Raw genomic sequence first — 20943 nt, 5'->3', positions numbered from 1 at the left:
AACGCGATGCCCCGTAGCTCCTCCCTAACCTGTTGTAATATCAACACTGTTACAAAGAGCTGCTTAAACAGGATATAAAATAAATCACTTGGCTTCATACTAACGTCCACTGTTATTTCACAATACATTTTTGAATGATATCTTTGTCTTGTGATTGATATTGTTTTACTACAATAGCCCCAACCTCGTGGGTGAGTGGGACTGAAATAACGTGTAGTTAAACGTGATATGAGAGAGTATTTATGTTCATTTACACCAGTCTCCTCCCGTATCCTATGCTTGTTGATTGATTTTTTAAATGGAACCTTTATTCTTTAAGGTTATTCTCATGAGACTTGGGAGTGTCATGCCTGGACATCAGATAGACAGACCAAAAGAGTATCAGGATCGGGAGGCTTTGGCCATTCAGTCACAGTTACTGGACTAATACTAACCAGTAAACCAATTATGTGCTCAGCCACCTCCTGATTTACAGGGACTAACCACCATCAGGGTGTGATCAACTCTGTCAGACATAATGGTTGACCAGCTAACCCTGTTGGAAATTTGCCCTATATGCCATATTGGCTAATGCGGTTTTGTGTGTTTTTGTGAATACAACATTTTGTTTTCTGCAAGTTGAAATAGTAAATTGGCTCTCCAAAGTGACAATGTAGTTAACTTTATAGGCTGGTATGAAAATATGTTGCACAACTGGCTGTGAAGAAACAGTAAAATAGCCCTACATAAAACACTAAATGCCAACAGATACAATCACTGGATAAATGTTGACGTATTACATCAAGAAGGGGTCATGCTCTGTCGTATATGCACAACATAACTGTTCTCTCTTCTCTTCTGCGTGCATGCGCATCAAATTCATCTCCGTTTTCCCAATAAAATCCGTTGGGATTAGACCCGCCTTCGGCCATGACCCTCCAATCAAAGACAATTTAATTCGGAGCGCAGCGCACACTTTCATGAACAAATGAATGATAAGAAAGAATTGGGAGAGAGAGAGAAAGAGAGAGCGGGACCCCATGACACGCAGTCCCTGGAGACCCATGGAGGGAGACAGTGGGTAATCCCAGGGTAACGGACCACTCCAGCCCTGCGCGGCTGATATTAACAGCTGTAGGCTATATTCTCCATGCCGGTGGGGTCGAATGAGTGGGTGGATGTCTGGACAGAACACAGGTATTGATCTCTTGATTGGGTGGCTGAGCTGCGTTTGGGACTCCGGAGAAGCGAGGTCACGTTGAGGATAGCAGCCAACTCAATGGATTTCATACGCGCAGAATGAACCGCCAAAGGGAAAGATGGGACACGGGCACGCCGGCGACTTTATTGGGGTTTTGTGGAATCGACGCAGCGGCACTGTGGAGACTTTATTCTATCTGAGCGGCTCAGAAAGCCTTCGTGTCTTCACAGAGATGAAGTTATGTGAGCTGAGTTTGCAGTAGAATGGCCCTCCTCGGATGGGACTCTGAGGGAAGGCGATGGCAACTTTTCACCACAGCAACCCAACGGATAGAGACATCAGGAGAGTCCTCCAAAAACTTATAATCATTCTATCTTTAGGAATCATCTGTGTCTCTCTCTTCTACTTCTTCACGGGATGCTGCGAGTCGGACCTAACGGAAAACTCAGTCTCGGACAGACCCGCCAGCGATGACAGAAACGGGACGTTTTATAAGGACGTTGTAACAGTACAGGATGAAGATGGATACCCAGGGACCGGGGAGGGGAGCACACTGACGCCCGGTTTGGAGACTGATAACACGGGTAAAGATTGGAAGGCGACCCGGCGGTTACCCCAAGCCCTTATTATAGGAGTGAAGAAGGGTGGCACGAGGGCTTTACTGGAGTTTCTCAGGCTGCACCCGGACATCCGCGCGCTGGGCTCTGAGCCGCACTTCTTTGACCGGCATTACGCACGAGGCTTGCACTGGTACAGGTACATATCATGCGTGCACGTGTACATTTCTCCAAAGGGCATTGCTATCCAATGAATGTTGTTTGTTTGAGAAATGCTTTTGACTCCGTGCACCTGTATCAGAAAGTATTGTTCCATTTGATCCGATGAATGGTGGACTTGGTTGGTAATGAATTTTACAGAACAATTTGAATGCGCATCCACTGTGTCGCAGCCTAAACATAGATCTAGGAATAATGCTTGTTTGTTTTTGGAATACTCAAACATACCCATGGCCAGCATATAGTGGATTAGGTGACAGGCACAGAGAGAGCCATCTGGCTATGCCAATCTGTTTGTGTGTGTGTCTGTTTGTGTGTGTGTCTGTTTGTGTGTGTGTCTGTTTGTGTGTGTGTACATGTTTGTGTGTTTGTGTGTGTGTACATGTTTGTGTGTTTATGTGCAGGGAGGGTCTGGATGAGTTCTCACAGTGCAATCATCTCTGCAGCTGAGGCCAGATGTTACCTTAGTCAGCTGGGTCTGGTCTCATCCTAGAGGTCCACAGACACACACCCACCCACACACACAAACACCACGCGCACACACACACACACACACCCACGCACACACACACACACACACACACACACACACACCCACGCACACACACACACACACACACACACACACACACACACACACACACACACACACACACACACACACACACACACACACACACACACACACACACACACGCACACACACCCACGCGCACACACACACCCACACACCCACACACACACCCACGCACACACACACACTCTCTCTCTCTCTCTCTCTCTCTCTCTCTCTCTCTCTCTCTCTCTCTCTCTCTCTCTCTCTTATTGACACACACACAAACACACGCACACACACAAATTATGCCAGGGTGTGCCAGGGTGTGCCACATCTCCACTGTGTGTGCGTTTGTGTGTGTATGTCTCAATGATGTCCCAGAGTGACAAGATTGCCCTCTCCCCAGGACCAGATGGGGCTTCTTGACTGTCATGCCACTTGATATCACTGTCAGGCCTGTCAGCTTGATCCTGACCCCAGGTCAGTTTACCCTCACAGATAATGATGCGCTCCCAGTCACACCACTTCATTACACAGTGGGGTATATCATTGGGTACAAGTCAAGTTAGGAAGAGCTCAGTGTATGGTGTGTGTAGACCGGCTGTGCCCACTAGGATGTGGTGCTTGAAAAAAAAACTGTCTGCGAAAAACATTGCAAGTACAGTAGATAAGAGCATGGTCAGGTGCACAAAAAGTATATATATTTTTAACTTTCAAACATGCATTTAGATTAAAAAAGAAATACATGTTTCCTTTTTGTCTGTACACCCTGCTCTCATCTGCTTCATAAGGACACTTCAGATCTCTATCACTGACAGGAACCACTCTCAACCAGGCAGGCAGACCTGAGATAGATCATATCTGAAAGAGGACAGGACAGGGCTGGACTGAGATGGAGCAGAGGTTTTATCCTTACACTGTTTCTCAAATCAATGGCTTCACTTCTCTCCCAAGACCTTGGCTTGCCATGAGCGCTAAAGCTATTAGTCCCGATCAGTGTGTGTGTGTGTGTGTGGTGTGTGTGTGTGTGTGTGTGTGTGTGTGTGTGTGTGTGTGTGTGTGTGTGTGTGTGTGTGTGTGCAGCCTGGTCTCAGAGCATTTTGTATTATTCTGTACGTAAATATGAGACACTCCATTTAGTATGATATGTTATATTTGGTATGGTTACATAAGATAGATGGCTACTTAGGGGTGGTTGAGTTGGCGAATAAAGCGAATGTCTAGCAACCCAAAGGTTGCGAGTTCGACTCTCATCATGGACAACTTTATAGTTTTAGCTAATTAGCAACTTTTCAACTACTTAACATGTTAGCTAACCCTAACCTTAACCTTTTTAGATAACCCTTCACCTAACCCTAACCTTAACCCTTTTATTTAATCCTTCCCCTAACCTTAACCCTTTAACCTAACTCCTAAACGTAACCCTAACCTTAACCCTAACCCCCTAGCCTAGCTAACGTTAGCGAGCTAGCAAACATTAGCCACCTAGCTAGACTTCGTAAAATATCAGACAGTGCCTTGGAAAAGTATTCATTCCCCTTGGCGTTTTTCCTATTTTGTTGCATTACAACCTGTAATTTAAATGGATTTTTATTTGGATTTCATGTAATGGACATACACAAAATAGTTCAAATAAATAACTTGTTTAAAAAAATTACAAAAAATTAAAAACAGAAAAGTGGTGCATGCATATGTATTCACCCCCTTTGCTATGAAGCCCCTAAACAAGATCTGGTGCAATGAATTACCTTCAGAAGTCACATAATTCGTTAAATAAAGTCCACCTGTGTGCAATCTAAGTGTCACAAGATCTCAGTATATATACACCTGTTCTGAAAGGCCCCAGAGTCTGCAACACCACTAAGCAAGCGGCACCATGAAGACCAAGGAGCTCTCCAAACAGGTCAGGGACAAAGTTGTGGAGAAGTACAGATCAGGGTTGGGTTATAAAAAAATATCTGAAACTTTGAACATCCCATGGAGCACCATTAAATCCATTTATAAAAAAAATTTAAGTATAATGGCACCACAACAAACTTGCCAAGAGAGGGCCGCCCACCAAAACTAACGGACCAGGCAAGGAGGGCATTAATCAGAGAAGAAACAAAGAGACCAAAGATAACCCTGAAGGAGCTGCAAAGCTCCACAGCGGAGATTGGATTATCTGTCCATAGAACCACTTTAAGCCGTACACTCCACAGAGCTGGGTTTACGGAAGAGTTGCTAGAAAAAAGCCATTGCTTAAAGAAAAAAATAAGCAAACATGTTTGGTGTTCGACAAAAAGGCATGAAGGAGATTCCCCAAACATATGGAAGAATGTACTCTGGTCAAATGAGACAAAAATTTAGCTTTTGGCCATCAAGGAAAACGCTATGTCTGGTGCAAACCCAATACCTCTCATCACCCTGAGAACACCATCTCCACAGTGAAGCATGTTGGTGGCAGCATCATGCTGTGGGGATGATTTTCATCGGCAGGGACTGGGAAACTGGTCAGAATTGAAGGAATGATGGCGCTAAATACAGGGAAATTCTTGAGGGAAAGCTGTTCAGTCTTCCAAAGATTTGAGACTGGGACGGAGGTTCACCTTCCAGCAGGACAATGACCCTAAGTCTACTGCTAAAGCAACACTCAAATGGTTTAAGGGGAAACATTTAAATGTCTTGAAATGGCCTAGTCAAAGCCCAGACCTCAATCCAATTGAGAATCTGTGGTATGACTTAAAGATTGCAGTACACGAGCGGAACCCATCCAACTTGAAGGAGCTGGATAAGTTTTGCCCTGAAGAATGGGCAAAAATCCCAGTGGCTAGATGTGCCAAGCTTATAGAGACATACCCCAAGAGACTTGCAGCTGTAATTGCTGCATTAGGTGTCCTCTACAAAGTATTGACTTTGGGGGGTGAATAGTTATGCACGCCCAAGTTTTCAGTTTTTTTGTCTTATTCTTTGTTTGTTTCACCCCAAAAATTATTTTGCATCTTCAAAGTGGTAGGCATGTTGTTTAAATCAAATGATACGAACTCCCCAAAAAATCAATTTTAATTCCAGGTTGTAAGGCAACAAAATAGGACGATGCCAAGGGGGGTGAATCCTTTCGCAAGCCACTGTACATTTTCAAATTCGTAACATACGTTTTGCAAATTCGTAACTAATTGTACGTTTTGAAAAATCCTAACATATAATACATTTAGCAAATTCGTAACATATTGTACGCTTTTCAAATTTGTTTCGAATTGTAATTCGTAACATATCATACGAAATGGTTGATGGACATCCACAAATTAATACATACCATATGAAACGTAACATACTAAATGGAGTGTCCTGGATTTACGTACAGAATAATACGAAATGCTTTGAGACCAGGTTGGTGTGTGTGTGTGTTATCTCTGGTCAGTACAGGATTCAGTTACAGTTAGCAGGAAGTCTTATCCTGCATTGGAATAATCCTCTCACGTATGCAGAGGTCAGGTTTCAGTCACTAGCGCTGACTGACTGGATCTCTCTTTTTCTCTGTCTGTCTGTCTGTCTGTCTGTCTGTCTGTCTGTCTGTCTGTCTGTCTGTCTGTCTGTCTGTCTGTCTGTCTGTCTGTCTGTCTGTCTGTCTGTCTGTCTGTCTGTCTGTCTGTCTGTCTGTCTGTCTGTCTGTCTGTCTGTCTGTCTGTCTGTCTCACTCAATCTCTGTCTGTCCGTCTGTGTCTGTATCCTCCCCCCCTCTCTCTCTCTCTCTCTTTCTCTCTCTCTTTCTCTCTCTCTCTCTCCCTCTCTCTCTCCGGGCTGTGCATTCACTTCCTATAGCACATGATGATGAATTGTGTGCGAATGAAAGAAGAGAGAAATAATATTGAGGATAGGATGGTGTGACTGTGCAGATGAAAAGCAGAGATTAGAGGTGAAAGGGTGAACTCTGTGTTACCACAACCACACACATCTCCACTGACCTTTTCCTCAACCCAAAGGAATGTCATAGGAGCTATACTCTATACTCCCAGAGCAGGATGTTGGATGCTTGTTCTTCAGTGCTGCCTCAGTGTGTTCCTGTGAGGCTGTAGGGTAACGTTCTCTCCTGTAGCAGTGAGATGTATTGATGTAGTACTGACCATGAGGTACTGCTAGAGCTGGGGAGCCTATAATGGAGTGTAGAGTTCGTCTCATTTTCTTGTTATAGTGATTTTGTTTCACATGCTGTATATACATCTGTCTTTACCAATCATATAGTGTAATTTTAATTTTTAATTGAACCTTTATTTAACTAAGTGCAATATCACGTATAGACGATGACTGTGTTGCAATCAATTTGAGATGTTTACTAATAATTCAATATGGTAGCCATTCTGAGGCTTGGCTAAGTGTTCCGTTTTGATCTGGAGAAGAACGCATTCCCCATCAGAACTCAAATGACAGATTCCAATTTAGTGGTCTTTACAGAGTCAGATGTTCTCTCATGGCTGTGGTTAATTTGCAATTCAGATGAACTCGTTAAAAGCAGCATATCAATTCATACCCATGGATCCCATGCTTTGTTTGGGCTTGACGTTGCATGTGTGCCTGTGTTTTTACACAGGAATATAATTGCCATGCAAATGGCTAAAGAATGGCTGCCAAAACATGTGATCTTCAGCATGGCTATGTTAGAGGAGATCATGTCTGACATCAAAGGGAATCTTGTGGATTCTTTTTAATCATGGTTTTTGAATAGGCTAAGTGTAGGGGAATCTGAATTCTGTTATTACATATTATTTGTGTTAGAAAGGGGAAATACACTAGTGTTTCTTGTTTATGTGTGTGAATTTGTGCATGCGTTTGTGCGTATGTGTGTTTGCGTTCCCACACATTTATATTTCTCTGTATTATAATATCTCTATATTAAATCGGGGCCCATCCACCCATCCAGTACTGTAATGTGTGTGATCTCCATAAGGCCCAGACAGCCGGGGTGATCTAGCCCTCATTAAGGCACTCTCTGGGGGGTTGGAGAGGGGAGGCAGGGGGGGTCTGGGCCCCACTATGATGGATGTCTGCTGGAAGTGGACAGGGCAACGCTACAATGGACTAGAGCATTAATGGTCCCCAGCGCAGAGAAATGGATGAATGGACTCTCAGTCACATATACACATACATATACACACACATGAATGCACACTCCGTGTGGACATCAAAAAGAGAACAATTTCATTGTTTTTCATTGAAATGATGGCTATTGTCATTGAAACATTGCATCCTTATAATGTATGTAGACTAAATAGATTTGGCGATCCATAGCAGTTGATGCCAGTTTATTCTATCAAATCTATGAACATTTATGTAGTTTTAATCTACCCTCTCATCTCTCCTCCCTCCGTTGTCATATGATGGTCTTTGACCCCAGAGTGTGTGTGTGTGTGATAGACACTGTAATTGCCTCACATCTGTTATCACACACACACACACACACACACACACACACACACACACACACACACACACACACACACACACACACACACACACACACACACACACACACACACACACACACAGCACGGTGCTGATGGGACTCCAGAGGCTCCCCCAAACCCCACCTGCCACCCTCAGCCCAGATGAGACCCAGGCCTACCCTACCCCCTCCTCCCACACACATACACACACACTTTATCCCCCACTCCTACAGAATCAATACCTATGGCTCTGCACGGCACAGGGTCTTCTTGGGCTAGTCCCCTTGGCCTAGGAGTGGGGGTATGACACTCCACAGAGAGATGGAGAGAGGGAAGTGGATGACAAACAGGAGAGAGATTGTAAAAATATCTCTTTTCATCCAGAAGGTGTCTGTTCCTGCTGCGTGGCATCTACAGATGGATGACATGATCACCTTAACACTCAATACACATGGGCGACTGGGTAGGCTCTATGAGAACAGTATGGAGAATACAGAGAATATGCTCTCAGGGCTCTGTGATAATTGCATCTATCTTAATGGTAAGGTAATGGAGTTCTGTTTCATGCTGACTCAATGGTACTGGCTTCAAGGCTTCTCTATGAGAGCAGCCTAATGGAAGTACCTTTGTACCCATCACTCCATCACTCCTTTATGACTGACTCATCTACTCCTTTCATGCATGGGCTTTCTATCCCTTTAGCTGCACTAGATGCACATGCACTGGCAGGCATGGATGCATACACACACACACACACACACACACACACACACACACACACACACACACACACACACACACACACACACACACACACACACACACACACACACACACACACACACACACACACACATGGTGTGTGTGTGAGGAGGGGTGTGAGAGATAGGGGTCTGAGGACAGAAGAACAATAGCACATGGTTGAATAATTACTGAATAATGTGTGTTTGTGTGTGTGTGATGGACTGTGTGTCTCCTGATGGCTCGGGTAAACAGGGAAGTCTTCAGGCTAAGTACTACTCTCACCTCCCATGAAGACTATAGTGTGTGTGCGTCTGCGTCCGTCTCTCTGTGTGTGTGTGTGATAGAGCCAGGTTGGGATATTGATGTATAGATAGAAGTTCGTATTTCAGGGAGGGAGGGGGGGGGGGGGGGTGTTCAGAGCTGAAACCTGATCCATGCTCATACCAGAGGACACTCTGAGCATCCTGTTCTCTCTCTGTTCTCTCTCTTCCCTCCATCCCTCCATATCTCCATCACTCCATCCCTCACTCCAACTCTGTCCCCAAACCGTCCTGAATTGTTTTAAGATGGTCATCCCATGGCTCATTTAGCTGTTTGATTTAGAATTTTAGGACCCCTTTAGGTATAAAAAAATATGTATAAGACAATTATTTGATAACATATTGAATTTGGCCTTTACTACTATAACCCAGAGAAGCACATGGAATAACACATTCATAAATGTAAAAAAAGACAGTCAAATTAATCATAAGAAACAAGGTTTTGAAGTATTTGTCTTATATATAGGAGATAGATTTTATTCTGTACAGGATTCCTTCTTCACTCTCTTATTTAGGTTAGTATTGTGGAGTAACTACAATGTTGTTGATCCATCCTCAGTTTTCTCCTATCACAGCCATTGAACTCTGCAACCGTTTTAAAGTCACCATTGGGCTCGTGAAGTCTCTGAGCAGTTTCCATCCTCTCCAGCAACTGAGTTCGGAATGACGCCTGTATCATTGTAGTGACTGGGTGTATTGATACACCTGCCAACGTGTAATTAATAACTTCACCATGCTCAAAGGGATATTCTTGGTCTGTGTATTTATCTACCAATAGATGCCCTTCTTTATGAGGCATTGGAAAACCTCCCTTGTCTTTGTGGTTGAATCTGTTTTTGAAATTCACTGCTGGACTGAGGAACCTTACATATGATTGTATGTGTGGGGCACAGAGATGACATAGTCATTCAATAATCGTTTTAAAATATTATTGCACACAGAGTGAGCATGCAACTTATTATGCGAGTTGTTAAGCAAATGTTATACTCCTGAACTTATTTAGGCTTGCCATAACAAAGGGGTTGAATACTTATTGACTCAAGACTTTTCAGCTTTTCATTTGTTATTAATTTGTAAAAAATGTCAAAAAACATAATTTCACTTTGACATCATGGGGTATTTTGTGTAGGCCAATGACACATTTCAATTAAATCCATTTTAAATCCAGGCTTTAGCACAATAAAATGTGGAAGAAAGTCAAGGGGTGTCAATATTTTCTGAAGGCCCTGTATAGCCCTGTGTGTGTGTGTGTGTGTGTGTGTGTGTGTGTGTGTGTGTGTGTGTGTGTGTGTGTGTGTGTGTGTGTGTGTGTGTGTGTGTGTGTGTGTGTGTGTGTGTGTGTGTGTGTGTGTGTGTGTGTGTGTGTGTGCATCTCAGTACCCCTCTATGATTGATGTAGCCTGTACATGTGTAATGACAGCCTCCATTACTGATGCATATAAGAACGGCCTTGAGGCCGGACTGTAGCCAGTAAGAGACAAGTAAAGCCTTTTCCATGGTTGTTTAGCCCAATCAGAATCATTTTCCAGATGGTTTGAATCCTCATAGTTACACCATTTAAACACTAAACATATCTCGCTCTTTCTTTTTCCTTTCTCCCTTTCTTCTTTCATTTCTCCCTTTCTCTCCCTCCATCCCCCAGGAGTATGATGCCCAAGGCCTTGGACGGCCAGGTTGTCATGGAGAAGACACCGCGCTACTTTGTTACCGTGGAGACCCCAGGGCGTGTACACTCCATGTCGCGTGATGTGAAGCTGATTGTGGTGGTCCGAGACCCTGTGACTCGGGCCATCTCTGACTACACTCAGATCATCTCCAAGACCCCCCACATCCCTGCCTTCGAGACCCTCGCCTTTAAGAACCGCACCAATGGTCAGAATCATAATGATGCATTTTTATTGTATAGACCTATGAATGAATGAATGAATTAATGAATGAATGAATGAATGATAGCATGGTTGGATGGATTAATCAAGGACACAAAAACATAGTTTTTCCTAATTCAGTACCCACACAAAGACTATATTCTTTAGTCCTGTCTTCAGTCCCCTCTTTCAAAGTCTAAAACAGGTAACGGTGTCTTTTCTTGATCCCAGGTGAGATTGACTCTCTATGGAGCCCTCTGTGGATCGGACTGTACGCCCAACACCTGGAGCGCTGGCTGGCCTGGTTCCCCCGGGCCCAGATCCACCTGGTCAGTGGGGAGGGCCTCATCTCCGACCCGGCAGGAGAACTAGGAAAGGTCCAGGACTTCCTGGGCCTCCAGAGGATTGTGACGGACAAGCACTTCTACTTCAATAAGACTAAAGGTTTCCCCTGCCTGAAGAAACCGGAGGGAAGCAGCAAGCCCCACTGCCTGGGGAAGACTAAAGGCCGAACACACGCCCCCATCGACCCTGAAGTGATCTGGAGACTGAGGGAGTTCTACAGGCCGCACAACCAGCGGTTCTACCAGATGGCTGGCCAGGACTTTGGATGGCAATGAGGACTCAGTAGAGTTAACGAGGTGAAACATGATTCCATGGCAACAAAGACACCGAGGGGTGTTTGTCCGTCGGCTTCAGTTTGCACTCTGTACCTGTTACTGTGACTTGGGGCAAAGAGTAATGACATAGGCTCATACTGTTGATATAGAAGTGGCTCCGTGCTAGGAACTAAATCCAATGTTGATAGACCTCTGGGAAGCGAGGGAAACAAATATCAGAGATTGAATATTGGTGACAGTGCAGAAAGACCATCTCTATGCTAGTTCCCTTTCAGCATCTAATAGATGTTCAACAACAAGAAAGTGGCACTTAAAGCTGGAATCTTTAGTTAATACATACATTTTTGGAGTTATTCATTCATGATAGAGTACCCATTGAGTCTTGAAGAATAAAACATATAAATGCCTCATGAGCTTAGTTCAACTGTCATATCCTATCAGAACCCAAAATACAAGCTTGTTTTACTCCAATGTTTGTAAACTATGTAAATGTAAAGAAACACTGCATAGCCTCAAAACATGGTTAAAACTATAATTTGCCTACAAAGGCAAAACGCAGCAAGTACATATTTGGTCAAAATTGAGTTAAGACTGAAATCAGGCTTTGTAGTATCTGTTTGATATTGTGTCCTGGTTCAATTATGTTCAATATTTAGAGAAAATGGGAGTGAGACATTTGCAGTAACTGCAAAATCCAAGTAAAAACCCAGGAAAACCGAATTTACTGCACTTTGGCTTTGTTCCACTATATTTTGACTGCAGTTACCTGCTCTGCCATACAAAGGCAAAGAGCATTAACTATGCAAACAGTGAAACTGAGAAAAATGGCTTTAAAGTTTATTTGCTGTCCAGCCAAATATGTTGTAGGTAGACAAGTGATAATGCATTATCTTATTATGAAGTCATTTTTTATGCATTACAACCATGACCACTGATTTGTGACCCCTAACTCAAATAAATGACTCTACAAAGTCAAACAGAAAAACAACGAGTTGGATGAACACATTCAGATTGTATATACTGCACAAAGTCAAACAGAAAAACAATGAGTTGGATAAATACCTTCAGATTGTATATACTGCACAAAGTCAAGCATGTTTTGGAAGTATCACCATTCTGCGAGTGGAAATAGTCCTTACCTTAAGGGTTATCACAATAGAACATACAAAACATGAAAACATAACTACATTACACCATTAAATACAGTTAGAATGTAGTTACAACTCAATCTCAAACTGTTTCCATCAAACAGAAAAACAAGAAAGTTGGATAAAGACATTTAGATTGTAGATAATTCACTTTGCCTTTGCATTAGTTGTTTAAGGTCATACAAAGGCAGAGTGCAGTATCAGCATTTTAGGGGTCATAGGTCAAGTCAGTGGTCATGGTTGATATGCATAAAAATCACTACGTAATAAGATGATACGTCAGTGCATTATCACTTATCTACAGTGCTTAGTTTGTAAATCGGGAGGTGCCGGAAACAAAAAGTTAGCACAAGAGGGTGGTGACCTGGAGGACTCTGAAGTACAGCAACACATGAAATAAAATCACCTTTATAATAAAGCATTGCATGCATTATCATTGCTTTTGCTTAGTGGCATAGAGCAGTAGAGGCGCTTGTAGAAGTTGCACACATGGGGATTTTTTTTCTGTAGCCTAGGCTCTGGGAAACATGTGGCCTTTTATAAACACATTCTACATCATTTTACATGACGGAATCTTTTGTAAAACCGCACAAAGGATTGAAATGACAAGCTGCTTTGACACTGACAAACAGAGAATCTGAGATCAATAAAAACAACAATGTCTTGAATCCATCAGTAGCCTAGGCCTAGGTGTGTGGAGACACACATATTGTACAATATCAGGAGGAAATGATATTCCTAAAAAAGTTTTCCAGTTTCACTGACTCAGCCAATGATGTGCAGCTCACTCACCGGTGATGGCCGATGCGCTCGTGCCAAAAGCCTCTCGCTCTCTTGTTTTACTGTGGCTAAAGTATAGGCCTTCTCCTGGTGTAGTATTCAGAATATTTCATTCCAGTGAATCTCACTCTAGTTATGTGAGAGATTCAAGTGCGCTTCTCTCTCTCTCACCACAGCAACAGCATTGGTCTGTTGCTAGGGTACAATGTTGTGCAAACCATAACCCCGGGCTTGCCCAAAACAAATCAACTCTTACAATATCAGGCACATTTCCACATGACCTTTATTAGGGGGCAGGACAATTACAAAGGAGGCAAGTCAAATTAACACTGATAACTTTTTTGGACAACTAGTCCACTTTTTTAGAGTTCTTACATTGCAAACAGTGAAAATAGGATCCGTCTCAAAAGAATCCCTGCTTATCATATTTGGCTGGCTAACAAAAAACTTTAAAGCCATTTTTCTCATCTTCATTGTTGGCGTAGTTAATGTGTTTTGACTTTGTAGGGCAGCATACTGTAGCTCTGTCTATGAATTTGAGAGTGGTTACATTTCTCCAGACCCATCCCTCAGCTTTTTACCTAAACACAGGCTGGGTGACCACCTTGTTATTGTTTCAATTAAGGATTCTAAGTTTAAGCTGTGTTTGAAAACACCTGGCGTTCATGTCTTAGATAGTGCTCCTGCTTAACTCCCGACCCCACTGTGTCCCACCAGGAGTGAAGAACATGGCCATGAGATGTGTAGTCTGCAGTGTAGGCCTGATGTGTGCTGTAGAGTAAGTAGTAACAACGTCCTGTGGGTGCTTCTGCAAAGTAGTGAAACACTAAACAAAACAAAACGGATGTCTTACCATGCCTCATGGGGAATGACCTTCCTCTTCCTTTTTTTAATACATCTTAGCTACTCAGTACTTAGGTCACGAAATAAAAGAGTTGTAGGCAGTCAGTACATATCGAATATCATCCCCAAGTATTACGGAAAACAGGAGCAGGAGGATGAGTCTTTCATTTAGAAAGCATTGAGGGGAAGTATGAGTAGCATCTTTATAAGTGCTCAGATTTGACTGAGTGGTTTTTGTATTGTTGAATAATGAATGTGCATAAGTGGATTAGGAGGAACTCAAATGTATCTGCCCTTTCCAAGTAGAGGTTGCCCATAGGCACGGATCTAGGATCAGTTTACACTCCCTAAATCCTAACCTCAACCGTAAGAGGAGGAAACACTAAACTGACCTTAGATCAGCGCCTATGGGCGTCTTCATCCTAACCTGGATAGCCCACCAGAGGAGAACAACCAAAATATAACCATGGGTGAATACGACATCTTAAAGATACACTCAGTGAAATGACGTTGCCACAAGCAGCACCGCAGATATTGAGATGAGCAACATGCAAGACTTCGCTCTCACACACACACACACACACAGTATCTGCGCATGTTTATTTATTTATTACATTTTTTATTGAACCTTTATTTAACTAGGCAAGTCAGTTAAGAACAAGTTCTTATTTACAATGATGACCTACCCAGGCCAAACCCTAACCCAGACCCAGACGACGCTGAGCCAGTTGTGCGCCACCCTATGGGACTCCCAATCACGGCTGGTTGTGATACAGCCTGGAATCGAACCAGGGTCTGTAGTGACGCCTCTAGCACTGAGGTGCAGTGCCTTAGACCGCTGCGTCACTCGGGAGCCCATGCATGTGCATGGGTTTGCTTTACACTGTTCACAGTGTGGTAGCCAGGGCACCAAAACAGCGGAGAAGTTGAACCTCACGCCTCGTTTGTTTGTCTATTTGGATCCCCATTAGCTTTTACAGAAGCAGCAGCTATTCTTCCTGGGGTCCAGAAAAAACACAAATCATGACAAGTAACAAAACACTGACACACTGTTTGACAAGGACAGCCACACAAATTGAAAGCTGCAATATGTAACTTTTTGGGCGACCCAACAAAATCCACATAGGAACAACAAAAATTATACTAACAAAACAACAACAAAAAAATGTTAAAATGTTAGTGTGTCTGTGTGTGCGTGTGTCTGTGTGTGTCCCCTCCGAGTCCCCGCCTTTCCATGAGTTGTTATTTAATCCGTTTTTTTAAAGGTAATTTTGCCGTTTGCTTGAGTAATTGGAGATGGAACAGAGTTTCATGCGATAGTGGCTCTGTACAAAATGGTGTGTTGCCGTGAATTCCTTTTGGACTTGAGGACTGTGAGGAAACCGCTGGTGGTTTGTTTTGTGGGGTATGTATGAGTTGAATGTTATTTAATATGCAGACAATCTGGAATTTTTCATCACAGTAATATTCATCATAAAAACTAGAATAGAGGCGGTTCATTTCTCATCAACCCTCAACCAGGAAAGACTGGCATGCATGTTGTTGATGTTAGTTCTGTATGTGCAGTTAAGGGCAAGGCGTGCTGCTCTGTTTTGAGCCATCACAGCTTTGCTAGGTATTCCTTTGCTGCACTTGACCATGTTACTGGACAGTAATCAAGATGGGACAAGACCAGATCCTGAACAACTAGTCCACATGCTTTTATAACAGCCGTACTCCTCACCATCACCACAACAGCTTTGTCAATATGACTTGCCCATGATAATTGACCAGCCATTGTTATACCTAGGAGTTTATCTTCCTCAACGGTCACACCCTTTATACACAACTCCAGTTGAGGTTTAGGTCTTAGAGAAAGTTTTGAACCAAATACAATGCTTTTAGTTGTAGATGTGTTTAAGATCAGTTTATTATTAATCACCCATTCTGATTGAACTGTAAATCCCTATTTATCATTTCAGTGAGCTCACTGACTTTAGGTGCTAACATGTAGAGTGTGGAATCATCCGCATACATAGTCATTCTAGCTTTGTGTAAGACCAGTGGCAAATCATTTGTAAAAGTAGAGAAAAGTAACGTCAACTACCCTAAGGGACACCGCACTGTGCATATCTTTTGTTAGAGAAGAATCCATTGAAGAACACTCTCTGGGTTCTATTGGATAAATAACTCTCCAACCATGCGATGGCAGGTGATTACAATTTATGATCAATAACATCAAAGGCTGCACTGAAATCTACCAATACAACTATCATCTTATTATCCATTTTAACCAATCATCAGTCATCTGAGTCAGTGCAGGACAAGTTGAGTGCCCTTCTCTATATGCACGCTAAAAGTCAGTAGTTAACTTGCTCAATGACAAATAGCATTGTATTTGGTCAAACACAATCCTCTCCATCAGTTTACTAAGAACTGGCAGCAAACTGATTGGATGGGTGTTGGAGCCAGCAAAGGGTGCTTTACTATTTTTAGGTAGTGGAATTACTTTAGCTTCCTTCCATGCCTGTGGACCCACTCCTTTAGGCTTTGGTTAAATGTATAGCACATAGGGATGGTAATACAGTTTGCTACTATTCTCAATAGTTTCCCATCAGGTTTGTCTATACCTGCTGGCCTATCATTATTGATGGATAACAACAGTTTTTCCACCTCTCCCACACTAACTTGACCAAATTCCAAACATCAAGCCTTCTCTTTAATTGTTAGATCATTTATACAAAATTATGATGGTTCACTGTTCAATGTTGTTATTTCACTTCTGGGTTTTTCCACTTTACTAGTGAAATAGTAATTTAAATGATTGGCAATATCGAAAGGTTTTGTTATAAATTACCCATTAACTTCAATAAACAATGGAGATTAATTGGGTTTTCTGCCCATGATATCATTGAAGGTACGCCAAAGTATGTCAATTATCTTTGTTTGGTAGTATTTTGTATTCTTCTTTTGGTTAAGTTTATTCACATTTCTCAATTTACAGTATGTCAACCAATCAGCCAAACAGCCAATCAGCCAAACAGCCTGCTGTTTGTCACCTCTTTTGCATAATTTATTTGAACCATACAATTGTTCAATTCATCATCAATCCAGGGGGATTCTTAACAGGTGCATGCTTGTCAACAATTGGCATAAATAACTGTACAAATACGTCCAGTGCTGCATCTCGATTCACTTCCTCATACACATAAGACAACATACATTTTTTACATCTTCCACGAAAGAGTCCTGGGAAAACATTTTGTATGATCTCTTATAAATTACTTTAGGCCCAACCTTTGGCATTTTGGCTTTCCTTGTTATTGCTCCAATATTTTGGTCACTACAGCCAATGGGAACTGATATTGCTTTTTAGCAAAGCTCTGCAGCATTAGTGAAGATATGATCAATACAAGGGGATGTCACAGATCCAACACTATTGGTATGCACTCTAGATGGTTGAGTGATAAGCTAGGTCATATTACAGGCATTAGTCACAGTTAGAGGCTTCCTCTTGAGAGGACAGCTAGTTACTAACCAGTCAATGTTCAGGTCACCCAGAAAACAGACCTCTAACATTACACACACTATCAAGCATTGGACATATTATCAAATATTGACTGTTAGCACTTGGTGGCCAATAGTAGCACCCTTAAAGAAGAGACTTTAGATGAGGCAGGTGAACTTGCAACTACAACACTTCAGCAACATTTGTCATGAGATCCTCTCTAAGCTTTACAGAAATATGGCTCTGAACATATACAGCAACACCTCTCCCATTGCCATTCCTGTCTTTTCTGTAGATGTTATATCCCTGTATTGCTATTGCTGAATCATCAAAGGAATTATCTAAGTGAGTTTCAGAGATGGCCAGAATATGAATGTTATCCGATTTATTGATTTCATTAGCCTTATTTCTAAAACGGCATACAGTGCATTCAGAAAGTATTCAGACCCCTTGACTTACAGCTTTATTCTAAAATTGATTCAATATTTGTTTTTCTTCATCAATCTACACACAATAACTCATAATGACAAAGCGAAACAGGTTTTTAGACATTTTTGCAAATGTATTCAAATAAAAAACAGAATGACCTTATTTACATAAGTATTCAGACCCTTTGCAACGAGACTTGATATTGACCTCAGGTGCATCCTGTTTCCATTGATCATCCTTGAGATGTTTTTACAACTTGATTGGAGACCACCTATGGTATATTCAATTGATTGGATATGATTTGGAAAGGCACACACCTATCTAGTATATAAGGTCCCACAGTTGACAGTGCATGTCAGAGCAAAACCAAGCCATGAGGTCAAAGGAATTGTCCGTAGAGCTCCGAGACGGGATTGTGTCAAGGCAGAGATCTGGGAAAGGGTACCAAAAAATGTCTGCAGCATTGAATGTCCCCAAGAACCCGGTGGCCTCCATCATTCTTATATAGAAGAAGCTTTGAACCACCAAGACTCTTCCTAGAGTTGGCCGGTCGGCCAAACTGAGCAATCGGGGGAGAAGTGCGTTGGTTAGGGAGGTGACCACGAACCCGATGGTCACTCTGACAGAGCTCCAGAGTTCCTCTGTGGAGATGGGAGAACCTTCCAGAAGGACAACCATCTCTGCAGCACTCCACCAATCAGGCCGTTATGGTAGAGTGGGCAGACGGAAGCCACTCCTCAGTAAAAGGCACATGACAGCCCACTTGGAGTTTGCCAAAAAGCACATAAATGTCTCTCGAACAATGAGAAACAAGTTTCTCTGGTCTGATGAATCTAAGATGGAACTTTTTGGCCTGAATGCCAAGCGTCACGTCTGGAGGAAACCTGCCACCATTCCTACGGTGAAGCATGGTGGTGGCAGCATCATGCTGTGGGGATGTTTTTCAGAGGCAGAGACTAGGACACTAGTCAAGATTGAGGGAAAGATGGATGGAGCAAAGTACAGAGAGATCCTTGATGAAACCCTGCTCCAGAGCGCTCAGGACTTCAGACTGGGGTGAAGGTTCACCTTACAACAGGACAACGACCTTAAGCACACAGCCAAGACAGCGTAGGAGTAGCTTTAGGACAAGTCTTTGAATGCCCTTGAGTGGCCCAGCCAGAGCTGGGACTTGAACCCGATCAAACATCTCTGGAGAGACCTGAAAATAGCTGTGCAGCGACGTTCCCCATCCAACCTGACACAGCTTGAGAGGTTCTGCAGAAAAGAATGGGAGAAACTCCCCAAATACAGGTGTGCCAAGCTTGTAGCATCATACCCAAGAAGACTCGAGGCTGTAATCGCTGCCAAAGGTGCAAAGTACTGAATAAAGGGTCTGAATACTTATGTAAATGTGATAGTTTATTTTTTTTTTCTTTCTTAAACCTTGTTTTTGCTTGGTCATTATGCGGTATTGTGTGTAGATGAGGGCAAAAAACGATGTAATGATGTAACGTAACAAAATGTGGAAGTCAAGGGGTCTGAATGCGTTCCGAATGCATTGTATATTAATATGGGCTATTGTTAGCCCTTTCCCTAGTAGCTTATTGGAGATAGACATAATATGGAGAGAAAATAAATACATGTGTGTTTATGTGTGTGTGTGTGTGTGTGTGTGTGTGTGTGTGTGTGTGTGTGTGTGTGTGTGTGTGTGTGTGTGTGTGTGTGTGTGTGTGTGTGATGTTGGGCTGAAGCTACTGACCCTGAGGCTTGGCTTCAACGCTCTTAGTTGTTGCAGAAATCGACCCACTATGCTGTTTACTTTCTGCATCTACGTCATATCGCTGAGTCTACCTTTAAACCAATATTTTGGTTTCATTTGGTGTTTTCTTCAACAGAAGCTTTTTGGGTCCTATGGGCTGCTGTAGGACCCGTCTCCTATTTGCATGTATTTGCACTTGTTTGAAAACATAAAATGACAATAAAACTTATTTTGAAGCAAATGTCACATTGTATCTTCGTACTTTTGTCAACACTATTGTACTGTAATAGATGCGGTGGTTGTGTGTATAAAATGAAGAGTGAGAGAGGGAGAGGGTGAGAGAGGAACAAAGCTTCATAAATTGAGCTGAATAGAGAGCATTAGTAATTGCGTCTTTTTGTAGGCACTAACCCCGCCATGGCTCATTTGCCAAAGCCTTTGGGGAAATAAACCGTTTTTTTGGGGGGGGGGGGGATAAAAACGAAAATAAGGTCTGTGGTAAACACAGGCTTAGCAGATCTTATATGTTTCGTTCTATGAGATAATCTTCATCAGCTAATGTTACTTTTGTGAATTTGGAAGCATTTATGTAATCAAAACAAGCACAGAAAGCATATAAAAGGTTTCATAATTCATAAAGGTCATGTTAATTGACTGATATCTCATAGAACAAAACATAGAAGATCTTCTAAGCCTCAGACCTTATTCAAATTCCTTTCTTTTGCCATTCATTTCCCCCATAGGAATGTTGGAACTGACCAGCGGTAACTCATTCCCGGTTTTGAGGACTACAAGCTGGTGGGACCCATTGAGCTCAGTCGGCAATAAGGCAGACCGCCATAGCGACAGAAATGATTAACCACTGACCTGCAATGGATATTAGAGGAACTGCGCCATCTTTCACCAATCATCAAATCCCCAACACTGTAGGGTCCTTCTCACATAATTTGTCAGACCATTCCTTTGCCAATTTAACTGTACACACTTCTGAGTTCAGAAAAATACACTCTAAAAGAAACAAATAAAAATGAATA

The 20943-nt window shown here is 42.5% G+C and overlaps 1 protein-coding gene across 1 annotated transcript; it reads left to right on the top strand.

The window, feature by feature from the left end:
* The first annotated feature begins 959 nt into the window (after window positions 1-959).
* hs3st3l (heparan sulfate (glucosamine) 3-O-sulfotransferase 3-like) lies at window positions 960-20155 on the top strand. The gene is made up of 3 exons (XM_014179558.3): window positions 960-1936; window positions 10639-10868; window positions 11093-20155. The coding sequence occupies exons 1-3, from the start codon at window positions 1479-1481 to the stop codon at window positions 11479-11481; spliced, it is 1077 nt and encodes a 358-aa protein (XP_014035033.1). The 5' UTR covers window positions 960-1478; the 3' UTR covers window positions 11482-20155.
* The last annotated feature ends 788 nt before the right edge of the window (window positions 20156-20943 follow it).

This window comes from Salmo salar, chromosome 28, assembly GCF_965601325.2.
Source record: "Salmo salar chromosome 28, fSalSal1, whole genome shotgun sequence".
In the NCBI taxonomy this organism is placed as follows: Eukaryota; Metazoa; Chordata; class Actinopteri; order Salmoniformes; family Salmonidae; genus Salmo; species Salmo salar.
The sequence above is the reverse complement of the archived record's forward strand: the minus strand, read 5'-3'. Positions and strand labels throughout refer to the sequence as shown.

Excerpts from the sequence above, each read along its gene's own strand:
- hs3st3l (XM_014179558.3), top strand. The coding sequence starts at position 1,479 with ATGGCAACTTTTCACCACAGCAACCCAACGGATAGAGACATCAGGAGA. Across the intron at positions 1,937-10,638 it reads CGAGGCTTGCACTGGTACAG|GAGTATGATGCCCAAGGCCT; the intron begins GTACATATCATG and ends TCCATCCCCCAG. Across the intron at positions 10,869-11,092 it reads CTTTAAGAACCGCACCAATG|GTGAGATTGACTCTCTATGG; the intron begins GTCAGAATCATA and ends TCTTGATCCCAG.